General features: G+C 52.1%; 3 protein-coding genes across 4 annotated transcripts in view; 1 reads left to right on the top strand and 2 right to left on the bottom strand.

Moving 5' to 3' along the window:
* The window catches only part of LOC132078984 (NAD(P)(+)--arginine ADP-ribosyltransferase 2-like), a 348971-nt gene extending 345364 nt beyond the window's left edge, over nt 1-3607 (bottom strand). Inside the window, exon 1 of the mRNA XM_059481384.1 lies at nt 3531-3607. The gene's annotated coding sequence lies outside the window, so the exon portion shown is untranslated. The remainder of the gene's footprint in view (nt 1-3530) is intronic.
* On the bottom strand, nt 1775-8393 carry LOC132077620 (erythroblast NAD(P)(+)--arginine ADP-ribosyltransferase-like). Its single transcript, XM_059479475.1, has 4 exons — nt 8245-8393; nt 4748-4918; nt 2068-2887; nt 1775-1849 (listed from the first exon to the last, which is right to left on the bottom strand). Exons 1-4 carry the CDS (start codon nt 8391-8393, stop codon nt 1775-1777), a joined length of 1215 nt encoding a protein of 404 aa, XP_059335458.1.
* Nucleotides 8394-12052: 3659 nt separating this feature from the next.
* The window catches only part of SCRIB (scribble planar cell polarity protein), a 127819-nt gene continuing 114803 nt past the window's right edge, over nt 12053-25068 (top strand). For both annotated transcript variants that reach the window (XM_059468822.1, XM_059468814.1), the window contains exon 1: nt 12053-12214. In XM_059468822.1, coding sequence (XP_059324805.1) covers nt 12053-12214 — 162 coding nt within the window. The remainder of the gene's footprint in view (nt 12215-25068) is intronic.

The following is a 25068-nucleotide window of genomic DNA, read 5'->3' on the forward strand; positions in this document are numbered from 1 at the left end:
GCCTGTCTAGGTGTCATCCCCCCCTGAGACCCTGCCCCTCTCACCTGGTTGGGTGGCTCACCTGTTCCCTCCCCTTCCCCTGTCCCTGAGCTTAAAAAGGTGATCAGACCATGTGGCCGGGGTTCTGTTGGAGCAGTTGCTCACGTTCAGACCTCTGTAACCATGGAATAAACCTCTGGACATTAAACCCTCCAGCAGAATCCTCTCCTTTTTCTCTTCACCATCGCCTGAAGCTATTCCTCCTGAGGTAAACGGGGTTCCAACAAGCCTGGACTTGTTCAGTGCCCAGCTGCAACCACCAGCAAGCCAAGGTATCTCTGGGGTGATACACCGCAGTTGCTGCCTTTGGCCCAGCAGCGAGGGTCAGACTGACCCAGGCACAATCCAACTGGTAATATTGGGAGCCTTTTTCCTATAATGTCCTTCTCCAGAGCTGCTTAAGCATGTTCCCCCCTAGCCTGTCCTGGCACCGGGGACTGTCCCTCCCCAGGGACATGACCTGCCCTTACCTTCTTGAACCTCCCTATTTCCAGCCTTTAATGTCCCCCTGAAGTGCTGGATGTGGCAGGATGCTCTGCCTGGAACATGCCCAAGGGACAATGCCTCATTTGTGGGTGCCAGGGCAGAATTGAGAGGGGTCTGCTGCTGATTTTGGTGCTGAATTGAGCCAAAACCAGCCCAAATCACCAACCCAAAATTTACAAGTGAGGGTGCATCACCAGTGGTGGGCCTGGCTGTCCATCGCCTGACTCTGGGAATGTCCAGTCCCCACTCAGAGATTCCTCTCCCCGTTCCTGCTTGAAATGAAATGTGCGTGAGGTTCCTCTTTCAGGAAGGAGATGCTCCCCAGGGTTCCTCCTTGAGGCTGAGAGAAAGGAACGTTCCCACGAGTGTTTTCTGTGGAGTGACATGGAGCCCTGTTTAAGAATGGTCAATTTTTGCTGGCTTTGTTAGAATTATTTAATGCAATTGTTTGTATTATTATTTAATAGATTTGCTTTGCACAATGGCATTGGTGTGCTTGGTGGCCAGAGTGGCTGTGGTAGCCTTTTAGGTGAGGGAGTCTTGGTGATCAAGGTGGTCATAGTGGCCATGGTGGCCAGAGTCCCAGGGGTGGCTACAGCAACCATAGTGACAGTGGTGGCAACAGTGGCCTCATGGTGGCCTTGGTAGCTTTGGTGACCTCATTCCTCTGGGGATCATAGTCCTTGGTAATTGCAGAGACCATGGTGACCTTGGTGGCCTCATGGATCAGACAATCCTGATGGCCACTGCCAGGGCTGCAGTGCCGAGGAGAAGCCCTCTGAGGTGGGAGGGGGCCCTGGGGATGATCCCACCTGGGGGAAAAAGAGGATGGTGAGGGATCCGTGGGGGTGAGGTGGTTAAGGGCAGTCAGAAAAGGGTCAGGGGTTACAGGGGGGGCATTTGAGGGCTTCAGGTGGAATGGAGGATGATGGGGATCAGGGGGTCAGGAGGGCCATAGGGGGTGTGAGGGGTTCAGCGGGGGGTTGGTATGACATGAGATGAGGAGTGACAGGAGAGACTGGGTCTATGGGCAGGGTTTGGGATGACCAGTGGCCGGGGTGCAGGAGGGAGATTGGTGGTCAGGGGGCCACGGGAGCTTTAGGGATGATGGGGTGTCAGGGGGGCAGTGGGATAACACATGGAGCAAGGGGTTTCAGGCGGTCATGGTGGGCTTCAGGGATGGCAGTAGTCAGGGCTATATAGGGGGTGCACTCCTGTGCCATGAGGGGTGTCAGGGGGTTCAAGAGGTTCAGAGGGGATCAGGCTGGTCCTGATCCAGGCCCACCCATGTCCAGCACACATAGCCGGTCCCTACAGAGCTGGTCTGCAGAGGGGAGGGACAGAGACAGCAGAGGAGTGTTCCTGCCTCTGTCCCTTTCCCTGTCTTTGTCCCTGACATCCCCTGGAAGGGGTGTCGCTGTCCCCTCCCAGATGTGGGGGTCCCCATCCCTGTGCCATGTCATGGATGTCCCTGTCCCTGTCCCCCATCACCTGTGGGTGTCATTGTCCCCTGTGCCTTATCATAGGTGTCCCCATACCCACAGTGGCTGTCCCTGTCCTCCAGGTTTTCCCCATGATGTCACATCGCAGCCACTCGCAGCTGTATCTGCTGAAGTTCCCGCTGGAGCGGAGCTGGATCAATGCCCTGTCTCCTTCCTGGATGACACTGGTGACCTCAAAGGTCTCAAAGGGTGGGATCAACACCTCCTCCTCACTAGGATTGGAGGAGAATTCTCGGATATCCTCGCCAAAACACGTCTGCACCTGGAACATCGTGTCTGTCCCAAATTGCTGAGCAATCTGTTTATGCAGTGATGTTGACGTGAATCGACCAAACCGGATGGTGTCACCACACCGTGCTTTGAACCGGACACCACGCACCCCCCGAAACACATGGTGACATCGTGGTCCCCGAGTGTCCCTCAGTGTTGCCAGAGCATCGGTCAGCAGGAAATGCAGTGTTTTGAAGTGGAAGTTGTCCCGGTATTCCTGCCGGGAGCGCCCAGCCACATGCACGGCAGCATTGAACTCCTTGTACACATCCTTCATTGTGTAGGTCATGAGGGCGATGGCCTGGGCTGGGGACAGAGGGGTCACAGGGGGCCCCCGCCTCCACCACTCATCTGCGGCCTTCACCCAGGTCTGGGCAAACAGAGTCTGCTGGAACTCAAAGTGGTTGAGGGCTGGCAACAACTCAGTCATGGTGTGTCGGCAGCCTGGGTACTGGTCATCAAAGGAATTCCAGGCCATGTCCAGGGGCACAACCATGAAGGCTGTGTTGGCCATGGTCATTGCCAGCAGTGCCAGGGTCCAAAACAGGGGATCCAGACAGGGGAGATGCCACCAGGAGCAGTGTGGGACACTGGGGGACACTGGAAAACTGAGAGGACACTGTGGGACATGGGAAACACTGAGGAACACAGCAGAACACTGATGGAACACTGAGAGGATGCTGAGGGGATATGGGGGAACACAGAGGGACATGGAGGGACACCAGGGAACACAGGGAAGGTCCCTCAGTCAGGGGCTGGGGAAGGAGGGTGGTGTCAGCCTGGGGAGGGGGGCAACCTCGGCCAGGAGACCCCTGTGCACATCCTGGGAGCCTGATCCCAAATCCTGAGGTGATTCCTGGATGTCCCAGTGTCCTCCAGACCCCCCATGGACCCCTATCCCACTCCCACAATCCTGTGTCATTGCCCAGGGATCCCCTTTGCCCCCCCAGGATGCCAGCCCAAAGATGGGGATCACCTCCTGCTCCCTGCAGTGTCCCCCAGCCCTCCCATGGCCCCAGTCACACTCCCAGTCTCTCCTTGCTGCCCCCCAGAGCCCTGTGAACCCCAGTCCCATGTTCCCCAGTGTCCCTCAGCTTCCCTCTGGGCTCCAATGCCACATCACATTCTCCCCAGGGTCCCACCAGTGTCCCCCAGGGCCCCAGTCCTGATGCCATGATCCCCTCACCCCCCCTTCCCCAGTGTGTCCCCTGGAGTCCCCCCAGCCCCTGATACCGAAATTGGCTGCAGTGACCTCCCTGATGGAAGTGGAGGTAGCAGAAAGCCGGAATTCTTTATCAGCTCGGATTCACAGCAGATCTCTCCTGGTCCTGTAAGCTGGGGAAACTTTGCCAAAGGGAATTTATCCACCGTAATTAAAAATAGTCATAAAAATCGGCCTCCTAGCCAATACAGAAACAGCACTTTTCCTGTAATCAATTTTCATAGCTCTGTCTCCCTCTGGAAATTCTCTTGTTGTCCTGGAGGGTTCCTATAAAGCGATCAGGAAGTCGTTTTCATTGACTCCCCCAATATCTCAGATGACCTCGCCTCAAACTTCTGCTTTTGGCAGGCGCTGCTCCTTCTGTGTAATAGAATTTGTCCAAAACCCCACTGGAGTTCCCGTTATCTCTTTCTCCACTGCATCGAGACCCTTTTATTGTCCTGTGTAAATTCTTTTCAATTGTTTTATCATTTTTGAGAGTCAGACTTTAAGCTCTACCCAGCACCTTCAGTATGTGAGGAAAAGCCACACTATGAAAAGCCAAGTGTCCACAAAAGCAGTCTTGAAACTTGATTGAAATAAAGGGACAGAGTTTCCACAGCCATATCCCTGTGGGGATTCTCTCTCCAGGTTTCAGAGGGCGCAACCTCCTTTTATCCCAAACTCCTGGCTGCAAGTTGTCCTCTCGCTTTCCCCATTGGCTGAGGTACCAGGGAGGTGCAGCATTCCCAAATCACCTACCCAATTGCAATCCCTGACTCCCCTTGACCTCCCCCTTTAACCTGTCATTTCCTCCCAAAGTTCAGAAGTTCAGGCTGTCAGGGTGATGGAATAGACTGTGTGGGGACCAATTTCTCCTATTACCCGAATGTTCAGGACTTCAAACTTTCTGGTCAAACTGCCAGGTTTCTGTGACAAACTTCATGTCTTCTCATGCAGAGATGTCAAGAGCCATTTTGAAGACAACTGACAACAATTTCCCCTAAAGACCCCCAACTCAGTGAGTCATTTTTCAAAGACATCACCACCCATCTTTCCTATAAAATCCTTCCCTGTGGCAGTGGTGATGCCTTGGCACAGGCTGCCCAGAGAAGCTGTGGGTGCCCCATCCCTGGCTGTGTCCAAGGCCAGACTGGGCAGGTCCTGGAGCAGCCTGGCCCAGGGGAAGATGTCCCTGCCCATGGCAGGGCTGGCACCGGACGGGCTTTAAGGTCACTCCATCCCATACCATTGCAGAGCCCCCAGGGCTGGGATGGGGCGGAGTGGGGGGGGGGGCGCTCGGCAGCGCCAGCAGCTCGTGCTGCCGCCTGCTGTTGGCACCCAGAACTGCAGCTGGGAGTGGCACATGCGCAGTGCTGCTGATTTCCTGCACTCGCTGCTGCCCTCCTGTGGACAATTCCTGAACCGCAACTCCAGGAGATGAGAGCGTAAAGAGGGAAATCCCTGATTTGAAAGGAAAAAGAGTTTCCTGAGACAAACATGAGGGGTTTTCATCAATAAATGGGTGGTGCTGCCTCTCTTCCCCAGCCTCAGTCTGCTCTATAATCTCAGAAATGCCATCAGTCCCCAACGAGCAGCACCTGTTCTGAGCTCCTCCAAGCTTATCAGGAGCACAGTTTGCTCCCAGGAATTCCTGCTGCATGGATAACAAGCTCCCCCATTTAACATACAGCCCTGTGAACTCATTTTTCTTGCCTGAAGAACAACCCAAAAGGAACCTTTGCACTGTGGAACTTTCAGAGAGAGCTCCTGGGCTGAATTGCAGCTGGGATAGAAAATGACCATGGCCAAAGTCCACCCTCTCTCCTGTGACCTGCAAAAGCCTCCTGGAGCCTTTTCACAACGATGGACACATTTTTATACCTTTATCGTTATATAACTACATATTAATTATTCAACTTCTATTTTTCTATTGTATACATTGATTTCATCCAAGCATTTTTTTTTAATTTCCATCAACCCCCCCCCGACATCCGTTCTCATGATTCTTGTTGCTATTAAACAATAATTATATACAATTGCCAAACAATCATCACATCTAACAATCATATCATTTACCATAGTGATTAAATGCTTACAGGTGCAGCCTAACATTTTCCCAAGCCTATCCTTCCTTTCTAAGTCCCCTGAATATTCCATGATTTTAGAAACATGTTGTCCCTATTCTATCACTGCCAGTTCCTCAGCTCTCCGTCTGGGGTGTGACTGCGTGCAGCAAACACACCAGGGGTGTTCCCCTGGGATCCTTCACTGTGAAAAATGTGTATTTTGTGACTGGCTTTTTGCAAATATTCAAATGAATATTATATGTGTTGTGTTAGAAAGTTATGCTGTGTTAATTTTCTTAAGTAGTGTGTTAAATATAGTTTTAGGTTACAACATAATGTTAAAATAGAAACTGTGCTGTGTGAGATACTTTTTAAAGAAAGGACTCACACCAGAGAGCAGCCACAGGACACCTCAGTCTTTCAGAGAAAAAGAATTTATTGCTCCTTTATCAGAAGAAACTAACTTCTTCCCACCTCGCTCAGCCCTGAAGAGCCGTCAGGATTCAGAGGAGGAAGCTGACACTGCCCAGACAGAATCCTGTGTTTGAATGGAATTTATGCACCATGGATGAGGTGTATGAATATGCAACAGGCTGTTGCTTTTAAGGGTTAATCCTCTGTTAACGTGGGTCCTTTTTCAGGCTTATTTTGCCCAGAAAGAGGTACCTGGACTGTCTGTAACTCTTTGTTTCTATTGTCTCATATTGTCCTAACTGTCCAAAGTTTTGTTATTCTAATTATATTGCTATTTTTATAACTATTTTGTTATAATTAAACTTTGAAAATTTAAAAAATGAGTGGTTGGCATTTTTCACATTCACCCGTTAGATCTGGGGTGATTCAGGCTGGAGTGATTTTAGCTTTAGATTGACCAGTATTCGATTTTTGTCTCTGTGTGCTTTAACCACTGAGTGAGCTTTGCCCATGAACCTCATCGTGCTTTTGCTTTTATTTCAAACCTGCTTTTGCTGATGCCTTTGCTGGTGGTACTTTAAGTGACCTCAAGCTTCTCATGTGCCACAAAATGTTAAATGGCAATATAAAACCACTAAACTGTTTGCAGCAGTGCCAGCAGCTCACATCTGGGAATACATCACCACATGCAGGAAAATTGAATTGTTTTTGTAAATTGTCCCTTTTCGTTATTGGGGGGTTATAAATGTCCGCCATAAGGGAATTCCTGAGTTATTGCAGAGCTAAAATGACATTTCCATGAGTTGCGGATGCAGCTGATCCTGGCCTTCAGCAGGGCAGGGAGCTCTGTGTGGGAGCAAGCAATAGCGAGAGGGAAATGTTTAGAATTTGCCTTATTTTCTGCAGATTTTAATCCATACAGGATTTTTGTCAAGTGTGAGAAGAATTCCTTAGCTGTGCTGCTGAGCTTTAGTTCTTCTGGGAATTTAAGTTTGCAAACTTAAAAAACTTTAAACCTTAAACTCTAAGTTTTCCACCATGTGATATTACATGCTTCTATTCAGATTACACATCTTCTATTCAAATTCTTCTACTCAAATTACACACATTACAGCTGGGGTAACCCCAGGAGTTGTGGAATCACCTTGTCTGTATTTTTTAAATGTTTTTAATTACTGGGATTTAAATATTTTAAGCTACTGGAAGTTTTTCAGCTGGCAGGGCCTGGTTTTCCATGAAAAACTCTTGGCAGAGATGTTATTTCAGTGAAGGAATTTCGAGCCAAACACAGTTCTGGGGTTTTCCATCACAGCACATGAAATATTCCAACCTAATGATTCCAGCTTGTGTCCCTGGCAGGATGGATGAGGGATTTGGGGATGCTGTGTCTGCAGCAGCTGGGGTTTGGGAGGCTGGGATTGGCGATGGTGGGATTTGGGGATGCTGGGATTTGGGGATTTGGGGATGCTGGGATTTGGGGATGCAGGGATTTTATGATCCTGAGATTTGGGGATGCTGTGCCTACAGCAGCTGGGTTTCGGGATGCTGGGGTTTCGGGATGCTGGGATTTGAGATGCTGGGATTTTGGGATGCAGAGATTTTGGGATACTGTGTCTGCAGCAGCTGGGGTTTGGGATGCTGGGATTTGGGGATGTTGGGATGATGGGGTTTTGGGACACTGGGATTTTGGGATGCTGTGTCTGCAGCACCTGGGATTTAGGGATTTAGGGATTTGGGGATGATGGGGTTTTGGGATGCTGTGTCTACAGCACCTGGGATTTTGGGATGCTGGGGTTTTGGGATGTTGGGATTTGGGGATGCAGGGATTTTGGGATGTTGGGATTTGGGGATGCCGTGTCTGCAGCAGCTGGGGATTGGGATGCTGGGATTTTGGGATTCAGGGATTTGGAGTGCAGGGATTTGGGGTTGTAGGGATTTTGGAATGCTGGGATTTTGTGATGCAGAGATTTTATGATCCTGAGATTTGGGGATGCTGTGCCTACAGCAGGTGGGTTTTGGGATGCTGGGGTTTCGGGATGCTGGGATTTGGGGATGCAGGGATTTTGGGATGCTGGGATTTGAGGATGCCATGCTCCAGAGTCCTTCACCTGCATCCAAACCTGGGGATGGCTGAAATCACCTCAGTTTACAGCCATGGGTGTTGTTTTAGGGTTTTTTTCTGTGTGAGCTGATTCCCAGGCTTTCCCCTGGCAGTTGTGTGGCGAGTGAGCAGGGAAGCCTTTGTTGGTCCGATAATTCCCACCTGGAGCCCAGCCAGAGCCTGAAGCAGAGCTTCATCTCTATCCCACCTGTTCCCAATGGCATCAGAGCTCCTGGGGAGGGTCCCTGGGACCTCCCTCCTGCAGAGCCCAACAGGTTGCTCCCACAGGAGCCATTTGCACTGAGAACCATCATTTCATGGAATTCTGGAAAATCTCACCCCACTGCCATGGGCAGGGACACCTCCTACCAGACCAGGCTGCTCCAAACCCCATCCAAGCCTGGCCTTGAGCCCTTCCAGGGCCGGGGCAGCACCTCCTCCCTGGGACTGAAGGAGAACATCAGTATGGATCTGTGTCCAAGCCTGGCCTTGAGCCCTTCCAGGGCCACCTCCTCCCTGGGACAGAAGGAGAACAACAGTATGGATCTGCATCAGTATGGATTTATGGTCCATAAATGTATTTGATGGACCCTTGTGCCAAGAGCTTCAAGCCCTCAGTGCTCAGAAGGGTTTGGCTGCTTCCCTGCTTGGCTCCTGCAGGCCAGGCCCAGGTGGTTTGGGGTGGTTTGGCATGGTTTGGGGTGGTTTGGGGTGGTTTGGGTGGTCTGGGATCAGTGGCTGGCCCTGGCTGGCAAGGAGGGCAGGCTGTCCCTGTGGCGCCGCGCTGGCACGAGCTGGAGACACAGGTTCTCCCGGAGCAGCTCCTCCTTCTGGTCCTGCAGCCGGACCCTGGTGTCCCTGAGCAGCTGGCAGTGCTGCAGGAGCCCCATCAGCTCGTGGCGCAGGAGCCTGTTCTCGGCCTTCACCTCCTCCACGTGCTGGATCAGGGCCTTCATGGCCACCTCCTGCGCGCCCCAGGTGAGCTGCTGCATCCTGCGTTGGAACTGCTGCTCGCACTCGGCCTTGTCCTGCAGGAACCTGCTCCTCACGGCGTGCGTCTCCTCGGCGCAGCGGATCCTGGTCACCCGCAGCTCCCTCTCCAGCGCCTTCAGCCTCTGCTCCGCCTCTATCTTCTGCTGCTTGTAGGGCTCCAGCTGCTGAAGCTCCATGTCCATGCGCGAGGCCTCGGCCTCCGTTTCCTCCAGGACGCTCCGCACCTCCTGCTCCTTGTCCGCGTAGCGCGGCACCAGCTCGTCCTTGTGCGCCTGGATTCGGGCCAGCTCTTGGCGGTGGTGGTCGCTCAGGGTGATGATCATGCCCGGGGGGTCCTGGCTGAGCTTTTCTCCGCAGCTCAGGTAGGACTGGCTCTGCTCCTCGGTGTGCTGTGCTTCCTTCTCCTGCTCTTTGGAGGCCTGCAGGACCTGCTCCGCCCGTGCCATGTAGGTGTCCAGGTGTTGTGAGATGATCCTACATTCCCCCTGCAGGTACAGCTTCCTCTCCTGGATGGGGTCCTCCGTGTCGCTGCTTTCCTGGGGTGGCTCTTCATCCTTGGTCTTCTTTGTTTTGGATGCCATATTTTATCAAACAGCGAAAAACTGAAACAGAAGGAAAAAAACCACCACCTCAGAGTTTTTGCCCCAGTCCTGCCCCTGAATTCCCAACAGGTTCCTCCACCAGCTCAAATGTTTGACCCAAAACTGTTTGTTGCCATTCCTAGATATGCATTTCCCATCCTGATTTGCCTCAGGAGAGAAACAAAAATGCACTTTTTTAAAGATTTCTCTTTTTTTGCCTTGTAGTGTTGGGATATTCCTGCAGTTTGGAGGAAAAGTGCAATTCTGCCCCATTCCTTCCTCACTGATTCCGCTGTTTGAAGAGGCAGCTGCATCCCAAACCAGTATCTCCTGTCCAAAACCACATCCCAATTTCAGGAGATTCTCTTTTAAAAAAGTATTTGTCAGCATTAATTTAATGAGATTCAGGTTTTTTAAACACTTTTTAAGCATTAATTTCAGGATTGGCTGAATTCCTGAACTATTTATTCCAGTGTAGAATGCTGGAATTTTCAGGATTTACAGCTGGAGGCTGACAAGTCTGATGGTTTCAGTGAATATTTGTAATTACAAATTCTCATTTCCTAATGCAACCCATGTAAATTCTTAAGGAAACAAAAAAGCAAAATTCCAGAAGATGGGTGAAAACCAGAATGAATCCAGTAAAATCCCAGCCCAGGGTGCAGGGATTTGGGGGATTCCAGCGGTTTGGTGCAGAGGATGTGTGAGGGTCAGAGAATTCCCCTGTCCCCGTGGGAAAAGGAGGAAAATGGGATATAAAATGTGGTATTTTAGGGCACTGACCTTCCCTGCAGCCAGGTTTTCCCGGGTCCCACGGCTCTTGGCTGGCTCGTTGTGTTTGAGCTGTGTCCATGGAGATGAGCTGAGGTCACAGGGGAGGGAAGGAGGGGGATCCCACCCAAACAGGTTCCACTGTGAGGTCTGGGAGATGCAGCAGGACAGAGGGGGAAAGGGGCACTGGTTTCCTCCTCACCTGCCCGGGTGTGCCAGGGCTCCTTCCTCTTCCTCACAGCCTCCTCCTCTGTGAAAAACAACAGCCACTTGTTTTTAAAATGTTAAAAGTATAGGCGTAATAAAATGGTTATAAAAATAGCAATATAATTAGAGTAATAATAATTTGGACAATTTGGATTAGGACAATATGAGACAATAGAAACAAAGAGTTACAGACAGTCCAGGTACCTCTTTCTGGGCAAAATAAGCCTGAAAAAGGACCCACGTTAACAGAGGATTAACCCTTAAAAGCAACAGCCTGTTGCATATTCATACACCTCATCCATGATGCATAAATTCCATTCGAACACAGGATTCTGTCTGGGCAGCATCAGCTTCCTCCTCTGAATCCTGACGGCTCTTCAGGGCTGAGCGAGGCGGGAAGAAGTTAGTTTCTTCTGATAAAGGAGCAATAAATTCTTTTGCTCTGAAAGATTTAGGCGTCTTGTGGCTGCTCAGTGACAGTCCTTTCTTTTAAAAAAAGTAACTTATACAGCATAGTTTCTATTTTAACATTATGTTATAACTCTAGAACTATATTTAACACACTACTTAAGAAAATTAACACGGCAGAGCTTTCTAACACAACACATATAATATCCATTTGAATATATGCCAAAAGCCAATCATAAAATACGCATTTTTCACAGCCAGAGCCGGTGCGCCCAGAGCGGGGTCCCTCCCAGCACCAGCGCCGCCGGTGCCGCGGGGCGGAGCCGACTCCGTTTCCCAGGACTCTGTTTCCCGTTTCCCGGGACTACGTTTCCCAGGATTCCATTTCCCAGGGCTCCGTTTCTCAGGACTCACTTTCCTATTTCCCACGACTCCATTTCCCATTTCTCTGGACTCCATTTCCCAGCATTCCCTTTCCCAGCACTCAATTTCCGGTTTCCCGGACTACATTTCCCAGCATTCTCTTCCCCAGGGCTCCATTTCCCGTTGCCCGGACTCCATTTCCCAGCATTCCCTTTCGCAGATCTCCATTTCCCGTTTCCCAGTACTCTATTTCCCAGCATTCCCTTCTCCAGCCCTCAATTTCCCGTTTCCCGGACTCCATTTCCCAGCATTCCCTTCCCCAGGGCTCCATTTCCGGTTTCCCAGACTCCGTTTCCCAGACTCCATTTCCCGTTTCCCGGACTCCGTTTCCCAGGCGCACCCGCGGACGGACGGAGGGCGGCGCGGCCCGGGAGCGGCCGGGAGCGGCGGCAGGCCGGGGCGGCGGAGCGGAGCCGAGCGGAGCGGGGCGGGGGCGCTGCCGCAGCCGCAGCGGGAGCAGCCCGGCCCGGCGCGGCCCCCGCACATCCGGGCGCTGCCGCAGGCCCGGCCCGTGCTCCCGTGGCGGCGGCGCGGCCCGGGCGCTCCCGGCCGGCCCGGCCCGTGCTGTGGCGGCGCGGCCCGGCGCGATGCTGCGCTGCATGCCGCCGCTCTGGCGCTGCAACCGGCACGTGGAGGCGCTTGACCGGCGGCACTGCTCGCTGCAGGCCGTGCCCGAGGAGATCTACCGCTACAGCCGCTCGCTGGAGGAGCTGCTGCTGGACGCCAACCAGCTCCGGGAGCTGCCCAAGGTGAGCCCCGCCGCTCCGGCCCCGCCGCTCCGAGCGCTGCCCCAGCCTGCGCCGCCCGCTGGGCCCGGCTGAGCCCGTGTGAGCCCAGCCGGGCCTTCCCCGAGCTCCGCGGCCGGCACCGAGCGCTTCGGGGCGCCCGGGGCTCCGTGCGGCCACCCTGGGCCGGGGAGGAGCCCCTCGGCTGGGAGCGGCGCAGCGGCTGCCGCCCGGCGGGATAAAGGGGTATCCTGCCTGTCCCGGGAGATCATGTACACGGGTCACAGGGATAAAGGGGTATCCTGCCTGTCCCAGGAGATCCTATACCCGGGTCACAGGGATAAAGGGGTATCCTGCCTGTCCCGGGAGATCCTGTACCCGGTTCACAGGGATAAAGGGGTCCCCTGCCTGTCCCAGGAGATCCTGTACCCGGGTCACAGGGATAAAGGGGTCCCCTGCCCACCTGGGAGCTTCTGTACCTGGGTCATTGGGATAAAGGGGTCCCCTGCTCTCCCGGGAAATCGTTTACCCAGGTCATCAGCCCTGTGACAGTCACAGCTGCTGCCAAGCCAAGCACAGCATGAATTAAAAAACTCTGGTCTAGGCAGTAAGCTGAAAAAGCGTCAGGTAGGTTAATGGAAAGTGATAGAACTGCTTTGTAGTTATGATCATAACTATGATGCTGCAGCGTCTCTGCCATGCAGACAGGCTGGGGGTGTTTGGCCTCAAAAAGAGAAGCACTTGGGAGAGCTCAGAGCCCCTTGCAGTGCCCAAAGGGGCTCCAGGAGAGATGGAGGGGCACCTGGGACAAGGGGGAATGGCTTCCCACTGACAGAGGGCAAGGTTAAAGGCGTTATTGGGAAAAGGTTATTTTCTGAAGGGTGTGAGGCCCTGGCACAGGTGCCCAGAGCAGCTGTGGCTGCCCCTGGACCCCTGGCAGTGCCCAAGGCCAGGTTGGACAGGGCTGGGAGTGGCCTGGGACAATGGGAGGTGGCACTGCCATGGCCAGGAGCACCTGTCCATATGCACTTCCTCCATGGAAGGGGAGTGGAACTGGGTGCTCTGTAAGATCCCCTCCATCCCAATCCATTCCGTGATGTGGGGCTGCAGCCTGCACTTGCAGCTTCTGCTCTGTCCAGCACAGAGCTCTGCCCACAGGAGCACCAGGATAAGCTGCTCCGTGTCTCCCTGATCCCTGCAGGGCACAGAATGGAGATCTGCCCTGCTGCCAGCTTGGGCCAGCATGTCCTGCCTCCCCAGGGTTTGCTGTAGCAGGGCAGGGCGCTGGGGCAGGGCAGCTCTCGTGGCTGGTCCTGGAGCACCATCCAGCAGGAACCCAGCCGTGGTGTTCCCATTCTGCAGGTGGGAATCTGAGCCTGCCTCTGGGGAAGGAAAAGGCCTGGAGACAGTGACTGGGCTGAGGGATACTCCAGAGGAAGCTTTATTGAGTATCCCCTTTGGAAACTGTGGTTTTTAAAAGTTATTGAGGTTCTACCTGTGCTAGAGAGAGAAGGTGTGTGACTGCCCTGTGTTTGGAGAGATGCTCTTCAGGGAATGCTGACTCAGTTGTGTATTTATTTAAAAATTGAGAAGTGGGTCATTAGGTTTCAATGTTTTTGTTGAATACTGACATGTTATGGATTTTGCCATCAAATATAGGTAAAATAAACCCTTACAAAGCAGAAACTCAGTTTTGATTCAGGCCAGTGTGGTTTGGTTCAGTTTTGGTAAAACACACAAACATCCACACCTGAGCAGGCTCTCTTGTGTGGAGGCAGCACTTACTGCTCTGGTGTTTTTGGGTTCTGTTTGTCTTTCCTGCTCGTCTCTTCCTGGTGAGCTGGGTTGCCTGTGGGACTCAATGTGAGGCTGTTCAGGTGTGCAGACACCAGTGGATTTCAGTGTGAGGCTGTTCAGGTGTGCAGACACCAGTGGATTTCAGTGTGAGGCTGTTCAGGTGTGCAGACACCAGTGGATTTCAGTGTGAGGCTGTTCAGGTGTGCAGACACCAGTGGATTTCAGTGTGAGGCTGTTCAGGTGTGCAGACACCAGTGGATTTCAGTGTGAGGCTGTTCAGGTGTGCAGACACCAGTGGATTTCAATGTGGGGCTGTTCAGGTGTGCAGACACCAGTGGATTTCAATGTGGGGCTGTTCAGGTGTGGGGACACCATTCAGTGTCAAGCTGTTCAGGTGTGGAGACACCAGGGGATTTCAATGTGAGGCTGTTCAGGTGTGGGGACACCATTCAGTGTCAAGCTGTTCAGGTGTGGAGACACCAGTGGATTTCAATGTGAGGCTGTTCAGGTGTGCAGACACCTGTGAGAGCCTCTGAGCCCTTCTCTCAGGTAGCTCAGCATCTTGCTGTACTTTAGGCAGGGAGGTTTCCCAGGCTGCTGGAAAATGTGTGTGTTGTGGGCAGGCTGGGCTGGGCATGGCTGTCAGTGTGTCTGCAGAGGAGGAGGTTGTGACACACCCACGGAGCAGAGCCTGCTGGGCCCTGTGCCACCAGCTCTGTGTGCCCTGCTGAGCTGCCTCGTGCTGCACTGGACCCTGGAACTGGGGCAGACTGGGGTTTGTGAGCTTGGAACTGCATCTTTGGGATTGTAAATGCAGATTTTATAGTGGCTCAGCCTGTGTGGGTGCAATCCTGCCTGTCATGGCAGGTGCCGTGTGCCCTCCTGAGCCACCCAAAGAGCTTCTGTGCCACAGAGCTGTGGCATCTGCTCATCCTGGAGCATCAGAGCTGCTTCCATGGCCTGTCCTGGGCTCACAGGCTCCATGTCCTGGGCTACTCTCTGCGTTGTGCTGGGCTCACAGGCTCCTCTCTGGGCTGTCAGTTCCCCTTCTGGAGCCTCCTGCAAGGAATTACCAGAGGAACAAATGGAACAGAGCAGTGAGATGCTGGTCCCCTGGTCTCAGGAGAGGGACAGAGGATGGGGAGCAGCAAGGGCTGTGGCCAAACCCAGTGCACAATAGCTTTGCACAAGGGAGGTGAAGGCTGTCAGGGTGTCTGCATCTGTCTGGGACAGGTGGTGAAAGGTGGAGCCATTCCCCAAACCATGGCAGGGGCCTGGAGGGTGAGTGATGGCCCAGAGGAGGGGACAGGGAGCCACTGCTGCTGCTTGCAGGAGAGCACTGAGTGCAACCAAAGAGGGCTCAGTTCAGAGCTAATGACATCATTCTTCATGCAAAATGTAGTTTAACTGAGCTGCAGAACATGGCTTAACAGTGCTGTGGGTTAACATGAGCTCAGGAGAGAGCTGGAGCAGTGCAGGAAGGAGAAAACAACCAAAACTTGAGGGTCTGCAGAGACACCACTGAGTGTTTGCACTCCCTCCTGGGAGAGGCCTGGAGGGAGTTTGGCCTTGCTGCACTCACACTCTTCCTTCCCAGCCCCTGTCTGGAGCTGCCCAGGGCTGTCTGTGGCCATGCTGGGTGTGCTCCCTTCCCCAGGCAGAGCTCAGTGCCCTCACAGGTGAGCATCAGGTGCCCCTGAAGGGAGAGCAGCCCCAAATGCTGCTGCTTCTGAGAGCAGCCAGGGAGTTTGGGCACACCAGAGGATGGGGACACGCTGGGCAGGAAGAGCAGAGTCCCCTCTGTCCCTCCCCAGCCCCTCCAGGTTCCCTGTGGCTGTGCCATGGCTGCTCCAGAGGCACGTGAGGAGGAGAAGGAGGAAGAGGAGATGTGCAGGAACAAGGAAGCAGGTTTGACCCACCTGAGGTGTGACCCAGTGTGTGTCCTGAAGGTTCCCTGGGCTGTGCCAAGGTGCCTTTGGTCCCAGGCACAAAGTCACTGCACAAGAAGGGCATTTTTTGAGGATGTTCCTTTTGGTAGGGATGCACACCTAAGGCATGGGCAGGAATCTGTGTGGTATGAGGTGAATACAGTGATGAAAATTGAAAATAAACTGCCTTTTCACCAGGAGGAGGGAAGAAGGGAGCTCTGGGTTTAGGCACACGCTGGCTCTGCAGGATGGTGGTGGGAAAGCCCTTTGGCTGGGGCAGGGGGATGATTTCCAGGTGAGGAGCCTTCATGAAACAAGGCTTTTTTTGGGAAGGAGACCCTGGGAGGAGGAGGGTTTGTGCTTGTCATGAGGTGGAGAATTTGTGTGCTTGTTTCACAGGAGGGGCTGCACGTGCCCATTCCCTGGGAGAGGGTCTGAAGGACACAGGGATGGGAAGATCTGTCAGAAAAGTGGGAATGAGAGAGCAGGCACAGCCCTGGGCAGCAAGGCTGTGTTTGAGGGGCTCAGGCAGGGCTTTTAGGGAAAGAATTCCCTGGGGAGGTGATTTTTGAGGTGAAAGGATTGGAGGGGTAGCTTTTGGGAAGGTCAGTCAGCTCTCTTGATAATCCCTGAGTTTATATGAGTTTATATGGTTCCTCTTCTGAGGGTTTCTTAGCCAGCACCAGCTGGGTGTTTCAGACAGGCTTTTCTGTGTCCTTATTTCACCTCTTTCAGAAACATGGCATCTCCTGCTCTTTCTGTGGCAGTTTTCCTCTGCAGCATTTCCAGTGCCCTTTGTGCTGCTGCTGTGCTCCAATCCCATGGGATGGATGCTCTGCCCATCTCCTGGGATTTCTGAGCAGCACTGCTGTGCCTTCCTCACCTCTCCCTTCCCAGCTGCAGGACTCAGCCTCTGTTCCTCTCCATCCTGCAGTGCCAGGTCCTCTTCTGGCTGCTCTTGCTTCTTTGTCACCTGTCCCTTGTGGAAATTTTGCCTGTTTTGAGCCTAAATTTCCCCTCAGGGTGGCTGTGCTTGGGCAGTTTGGAGGGATGGATTAAATCTGTGTGGGAGCATCTGCTGCCCCATTGCAGGGATTTGCTGCCAGGGCGATACCACACAATTTAATGGAAAATGATAAATTCCCCTTGATAAGTTTCCTGTGCTTTCCACAAAAGTGTCTGAATTCTAGAGGTGGAAAAGACTGACTTCTGCTGTGCCCATCTTGCAGAGAGTGGGGCTGCAGGATCTCTGCAGGACAGGGTGCAGAGCAGTTTTGGTGGTACAAAGGGTTAAATCACTGTGTTGGAGCTGCATAACAACACCTCAGTCATCCAGGCCACTCCTGAGCACTTGAGAAGCACAGGTCTCACTCAGCAGGAAGGAATGAGCACATTCCATGGAATTTGGAGCATTCGGAGGTGGCAAACAGAGCCGGTCACAGCCCAGAAGGATCCAGAGACTCTCGGAGTGCTTTTGGAGGAGTGCTCCAGTTTGGAGTGTGGGGAGGGAGGCTGGGTGGAGCAGAGCTGGTTGGACCTGGTGTAGGAGGACAAGAGGGTGGAGCTGAGTAGGAACTGAGATCCTGAGCAAGTCTGAGCAGAGGGAGGAGACCTCAGAGCTCTGGTGTGTCAGCATGAGCGTGCCCAGGGTCAGGCTGCTGGACACCTCCTGTGGCAGTGCTGGCTGGAAGGGTCTGAGGCTGTGGCTGTGCAGAGGGGGAACCCAGGGCTGGCTGTGGTCCCAGGGCTTTAGTGGTGCTGGTGCTGAGGAGGGAAGCCCCAGGCACTTCTCATGTAGGGGCTGCAGTTCCTCACAGCAGCTCCCGTGCTGAACTGAGCCCAGTGCAGTAAACACTCTTCTCACTGCCAGTGGGCTGATACCCACTTGCACTGGAAACTGTGAGACACTGGGGAGAGGAGCCCATTTCTGTCCAGAGCAGGTCCTGCCCTGTTTGGGCTTGTTGCTGTTTGCATCATGGCAAGGCCCTGTGAAACCAGCCAGGTTTCTGCAGCTCCTCCATCATGGCAAGGCCCTGTAAAACCAGCCAGGTTTCTGCAGCTCCTCATCATGGCCACCCCTTAGAAACCAGCCAGGTTTCTGCAGCTCCTCCATCATGGCAAGGCCCTGTAAAATCAGACAGGTTTCTGCAGCTCCTCCATCATGGCAAGGCCCTTTGAAACCAGCCAGGTTTCTGCAGCTCCTCCATCATGGCAAGGCCCTGTAAAACCAGACAGGTTTCTGCAGTTCCTCCATCATGGCAAGGCCCTTTGAAACCAGCCAGGTTTTTTCAGCTCCTCCTGTTTGGCTGCTGTGGCCTGGGGTGAGAGCCTCCCCATGCCGTGTCCAGAGCCAGGATCTTACAGGGAGCTGGGATCCCACTGCACTCAGCAGCCAGGATCCCATTGGGAGCCAGGATTCCACCAGCAGCCAGGATCCCACTGCACCCAGGAGAAGCTCAAGGCCATGCCTGCCACTCTTTCCCAAAGCAAAAAGGGGCCTCGCAAAGCTAATTAAGAGCGGCTTTTAATTTCCTGGCATGTGAAGGCTGTGAGGAGGATCTTGGGGTTTATTTACTTCCATGGAAGAGTAAAGCTTCTCCCTCTAATCTCTCTGTATTAATAGCCCTTCCCTGAGAAAGTCAGGAGCCAGGAGTGCTCCGTGGAGCCTGCCAAGGCTGGATGTGGGGTGGGCACCTCCTCTTGCTCTGGATGTGCCTCTTTCCATCCCAGGCTGTGTCAGAGCTGCAGCTGCATTTGCTTAACAAAACCAGCCAAGAAACTGGTTTCACTTGCTGGCTGTGAGACTGGTGTGTGGAGCCAGCACAGCTCTGGGTGCTCTGCAGGAGCTCAGCAGCCCTGTGGCTTACTGGGACAGCTGGATGTGTGTTTGTCTCTCCAAAAACCATGTGTTCTGCATTGCTGCTGCCCAGAAAGTAGAATAAGTGCAGGCCATCTCCCCTGCACCCTCCTCTGGTGACAGCAGAGGTGTAGGATCTGTGCTGGGGTGGCAGCGCCAATCGCAGGCTCAGTCATGGAGAAAAGAGCTGATAAAACTTTTGGATATACAAACAGAAAACAGGAAAGAGGCACACAGGTGGATTTTATGCTTGAGGGCTGTGAAAGGGAAGTGACTGTTAACTTTCAGTTCTCTGAGGTGTGTTCAGCTCTGGGGGACAGGTGTGGGTGTTCTGCCAGACTGTCTCCCCCCTTGGAGGGGGTTCACGTGTGTGAAATAGGAGGTGCAGAGGCAGTAGAGAGGTTTAGGGGAGTAAAAAATGATGAAAATTCAGGTGGCCATGGTTGGAATGGCTCTGCCTCTCACCAGCCCTTGCTTGGCACTGGTTTGGTACCTGCTGGGAGGGCAGAGGTGGAAGCACCCGCTCAGTCTTTCCTGGGTTGTTACAAAGCTCTCTGTAGGTGTCTGCTGGGTGGTTTAACACCTGCCCGGTGTGTGCTGCTGCCAGCTGGGTTTGCTGTGCCCCTCTGGAGGTGTTTGGCTGTGTCAGGTCCCCAGCCCCAGCTGCTGCTCAAAGGGCTGTCCCTGGATGTGGCATTGCAGAGGCCCTGCCTGCTCCTCCCTCAGTCTCAGGTTCCCTTTGGTGCTGCTGAGGATGTGCCAGGGAGAATGAGTTCATTGATGGCTGCAGGTAGGGGTAGGGCTGGGTTAACCCCTTCAGCTCTCCTCTGACCTGTTCTGTGTGTTTCCTGCAGTTTGGAGCCCTGTTTTGGCATCTCCCTGGAGGAGCTTAGCTGAGGCAGAGGTGGGAGCGTGGTGGATGGAAGGATGGATGCTCAGCTGTGTGCTGGGCAGGGGGGATGTGGCATCACAGCACCTCTGTGGGCTCTGGCTCCCTGTTCCATTCCTGGTTCAGGGCATTTACTGTGTATGTCTGAGCTGTTCCCCAGGAGCTGCTCCAGCACCTGCTTCCTTGTCCTCTTCCTGCTCAGGGGAGGTGTTTGGGTACACTTAACTCTTCCTCAGGACTTCTCCAGTCCCCCAGATGTGCTTTCCTGCACCCCGAGGGTACAGGCTGCCTTTGAGTCCCTCACTTTGCACCAGTTACTGGGCTTGCTCTCATTACCTTCTCTTGGATTCCTAGTTTCAGGGTTAGACCTGGTTTGTTGGGTTTTTTGGTGGTTTTAAGGTGCCTCACTGTGCTGGAAATGTATCTGTTGGATGAACCCATTTATGATTTCTGCCTCTGGAAAGCACAATCTGATTGGAAACTATTGCAACAGGTTATTGTATAATACAATTTTGGCATTTTTCCCTCTGCTAATAGCTGTGGTATTACAGATCAGTCAATTACTTTTTGTAGTTGCAAGTAGACCCTTCTTTGCTGAGAGGGTGGTGTCCCTTGGCTGAATTGTGGGGCTGGTTCCCAGTGTTATATCAGGAACTAGAGGGACTGTGAAATATGGTTTATAGATATAGATAATAAGTTTTTTATCAATGGAGATGGAGAAATTGGAATGCAAAATACCAGCTTGTGGTTCTTCCTATGTGTTCTCAGCTCTCTAGCTAAAGCTGAAGACAATGGGCATCCCTTACAGTGCAGTGCTTCCTGTGAAAGTGTCTGTACATTGAAGTGGATTACAAAGGAAATACCCCAACAGCTTCTAGAACATGTCAAAATCATACGAATTTCGGTAACACGAAGGAAGTTTATTATTTTTGTGCATATCCACTGGAGTTCTTCAAAACATGAAACCATTAGGGTATATCAGAAATTAGTGAGACCCAAAAAGAGGCATTTGGATGATAATGGAGCTCATGAAAGAAGCATTCCTCCTTAACACCAGGACTCAGTGGGGACAAGGCATCTGTTTCATGAAAAATTAAGACTGAATTATGCTGCTTTTCAATGAGAAACAAAACTAATACCTACTGTCATTTACCATGAAAAAAATTGCCAGAAAGTACCACATATCTCACTGACTCAACAGCTTGGTGATCAGAGGTATTCATCAAAATTTTAGAAACATCACATCCTGAATGAAAAACCAAGGAGGAGGTGATTCCTGAGGTGCAGGTGTGCCAGGGAGGGGCCTGGCTGGGAAAACCTAAATGTTGAAATCAAAAAGGAGCAGATGTGCTTGGGTAGAACCTAGGGTGTGCTGGGTTTGGCTGCTTCACCCACACCCAGGATGCTCTCCCTGAAATGATCCCCACAGCTCTCTCCAGAATAATGATTTTGCTCCAGTGCTTCACTACATGCACAGGTAAGAATTTCTACCATATATCTAATTTAACCAGGCAGGAGGCACCTGCTCTGCAGCAGCTGGAAGAGACAGCACTGCATAGAACATCACTGAACATATAGAAATACTTTTTTATAATTCTGTAGGAGAATTATAGGAGATTGGCCTACTACTCTGACAGAAGGTACTTAAGGCTACATTATTTTAATGCTTGATACAGGAATACCACCAGATTAAAATGTGATTTGGATTTATTTTTTTTTTTCAAAAGCAAGAGAAATTTTTTTAAGTGACTGAGGTCTTTAAAGTAGGCACAATGTGTAGTGGTTCTGTTATGGAAAAAAATTAGTCACAGAAGCATTGAGGCTGGAAAAGACCTTCAAGATCGAGTCCTACCTTTGACTGAACATCGTTTTGTCAACTAAACCACAGCTCTCAGTGCTGTGATTATTTTGTATATTCCAGTATATTTATGTTTATATTTATGTTTATATGCTGGAATATATGAAATATATTCATTCACAGAGCAAGATGGAGGCTGTGAGTGCTGGGGTTGTATGGAATATGGCCTGCACATATTCCATTGAAATATATAGAATAATATACTGTATATATATGAATAATATAATGTAAATATATGAATATATTTTGAATATTCCAGTATATTTATATACTGGAATATATGAAATATATTCATATATATATATATATATGCTCACCTTTTCTATATATACATATCATAAATAAATAAATATATATACTGTAAATATAGTCATATATTTACGGTATATTATTAATGTATCTGCAGTATATTATTCCATATATTTCAATGGAAAATGCCCCTGAATGCCCTGGGCCTGCCACAGGCAGTTCTGGTCCTTCCTTTCTTGTCCCATCCCACTGCACAGACCAAGGTGGAGGCTGTGAGTGCTGGGGTTGTGTGGGATATGGCCTGCACATATTCCATTGAAATATATGGAATAATATACTTTATATATATATGAATAATATAATGTAAATATATGAATGTATTTTGTAGTTTCCAGTATATGTATATACTGGAATATACAAAATATATTCATATATATGTATATACACACTGTATACATATACTGTGTGTATATTTTTTTTTATGGTGTATATATATATATATGAATATATTTCATATATTCCAGTATATTTATATACGAAATATATTCATATATTTACGGTATATTATTCATATATTTACAGCATATTATTCCACATATTTCAATGGAAAGTGCCCTGTGCCTGCCACAGGCAGTTCTGGTCCTTTCTTTCTTGTCCCATCCCACTGCACGGAGCAAGGTGGAGGCTGTGAGTGCTGGAGTTGTATGAGGTTGTATTAAATATATTCATTCACACACCAAGGTGGGGGCTGTGAGTGCTGGGGTTGTGTGGGGTTGTATTAAATATATTCATTCACAGAGCAAGGTGGAGGCTGTGGGTGTTGGGGTTGTGCTCAGGGCCCCTCTTCACACAGCCAGAGTTTGCTGCTGCTGCTGCCTCGTGTGGAAGATCAGCATCGATCACTTCCCAGCCTCGGCAGCAGTGGGATGCCGGTTGTGGTGTCTGGGCTCAATCCTGGCTCAGGACTGCCCTTCTGGGGTTGGTTTGTTGTTTCACCTGGAGCAGGGGCTGCTCCCTGCTGCTGGCCGTGTGCTGTGTGCCCAGCAGCTGCTGCCGCGGCCCTTCTGAAGGGGACAGCATTCCTCAGCCCTGCTGCAGCAGCAGCTGCCGAGCCTTGGCTCCCAGACAGCCGCTTTGTCTTTGCTGGAATGCATTCCCAGCCCTTGAGTGCTTTTAGATATTGGCCGTGCATTCCTCAAGGCCCGATTCGGGGTTAAATAGTCGGAAATCCGCCGGGCTGCAGGGGGGGGCCGTGTGGAGCTGGCAGGGAGCAGCCTGCCGGGGCTGCTCTGCTCCTCCTGCTGCCTCCAGCGTGGGCAGGAGCTCCCCCTGCTTCTCCTGCTGCCTCCAGCGTGGGCAGGAGCTCCCCCTGCTTCTCCTGCTGCCTCCAGCGTGGGCAGGAGCTCCCCCTGCTCCTCCTGCTGCCTCCAGCGTGGGCAGGAGCTCCCCCTGCTCCTCCTGCTGCCTCCAGTGTGGGCGGGAGCTCCCTCTGTTCCTCTGCTGCCTCCAGTGTGGGCAGGAGCATGTGGGCCCACTCCTGTGGGTGCCCCTAGTGCCCCTCCAGTGTGGGCAGGAGCATGTGGGCCCACTCCTGTGGGTGCCCCCAGTACCCCTGCCCTGCCTCACCAACACCTCTGTGCCTCTCCTGCTGCGGACACACAAGGAGTGTCCTCTCTGCCCTCTTCTCCATGCCCTCTGCCATGGCTCTGGCTGCAGAGCTGCGCATGGCTGGCATGCCAGCAGTGTCTCTTTGGGACTGAACTGCCTGAATTGCCACCTTTCAGGTGTTGGTGACCGTGTGCCTGCAGCCACAGTTCACTAGCCATGTCCCTCATATTTTCCCCTCCAAGCTGTGTCTTCCTCCTTGATTTTTTCCCCTGCTTTTGCAACATCTGTGAAGTTAGTTTTGGCCCCTTTTGGTCCTTTGCACTGCACCTGATCTCCTCCCAGACCACTTTCTTGTAGTCACTGAATCTCTGGATTTTCTGTGGTTTTTTTGGATTTTTTTTCAATTGCATTTCATTCTATCGTATCTCCTTTCCAGAGTCTTTCTTTTCTGTTTCATAAGATCCTGTTTCGAGGATCTTTTTGTTTCCAGGCCACAATTCACTAGCCTGGAACTAGTTCAGGATGTGGCTGTAAATGCTGTGAGGAGGGCAGAAGGAAGCACTGGTGGTGAATTGGTGAATTGCCACCCTTCAGGTGTTGGTGACCCTGTGCCTGCAGTCAGTTCACTGGCCTGGAGGTGGTTCAGGATGTGGCTGTAAATGCTGTGAGGAGAGGAGAAGGAAGCACTGATGGGGTGGTAACAGCTGGGAAGATGGTGATGTTAAGGGGCAGCTGGTCTGTGTCCCCTGCCTGAGGTGGCTCAGACCAAGTCCCCAGGTAAAGGACACCTGCATGGTGGCTGTGGTGCCCCTGCGGCTGCTCTGCTGGAGCTCCACTGCTGATGTTCCCACCTCTCAGCAGTGTGATAGCTTGTTTGACCTTAGCTCGGGTTAACTCAGTTATCCTCATCAGATTTCAGTGATTCTTCTTGAATTGAGCTATTCTGGGAAGAACCATTTCCTTCCTGGTTTCTGTCTGTAGGGAGAGGTGTCTCTTGGGGTTGCTCACTGTCACCTGGAGGCACTGGGCTGTGCTGGAGGTGAGTCCTGCTCTGCTGAGGGAGCTGAGCAGCCTCTGGAGCTGGGCCTGGGCTGCCCAGCCATGGCACACAGGTGAGGCAGGTTCTGTGGCCTCACCTGTGCCATGCTGCCTTTGAGCACTGTGAAGTGCTGGGTTTAACCCTAGAGCTGATCAGCTTCTGCCTGTTTTGCTTTGCAGTCGCTGCTCCCAGCTCCTCCTGCCTCTGTCCCAGGCTGGATTCCCCCAGGGACAAGGCACAGCTGTGAGATCTCTCAGCATACCTGTGGAAGGAGGGCCCCAGGTCTCTTCACACTTCACCTGTGGGTGTCTGAGGCAGGCTGAGTGTCCCAGTGCCCAGCTGTGGAGCATGCAGCAGCTCTGCTTCCTCCAGGAGCAGGAGGAACATGCCAAGCCCTTGTTTAACCAGGAAAATGGGAAGGAAACACAAGGCTCAGATGCATGAGCTGGTTTTGCTGCCAGCATTAGAGGAGCTGCTGTGTTGCACTCTGACAGATGGATGGACAGACACCTCCTGCCTGCAGTGCAGGGTCCCATGCATTCATCCAGCCTAGAGACAAACTCAGAGCTCATCTGGGAGCCCAGCCCATGGTGGCATGGGAAGCAGGCCCTCCTGCTCGTGAATCACAAGGAGCATTGTAATTATTTTGCTGC

The sequence above is a fragment of the Ammospiza nelsoni genome, chromosome 1 (genome assembly GCF_027579445.1).
Source record: "Ammospiza nelsoni isolate bAmmNel1 chromosome 1, bAmmNel1.pri, whole genome shotgun sequence".
In the NCBI taxonomy this organism is placed as follows: domain Eukaryota; kingdom Metazoa; phylum Chordata; class Aves; order Passeriformes; family Passerellidae; genus Ammospiza; species Ammospiza nelsoni.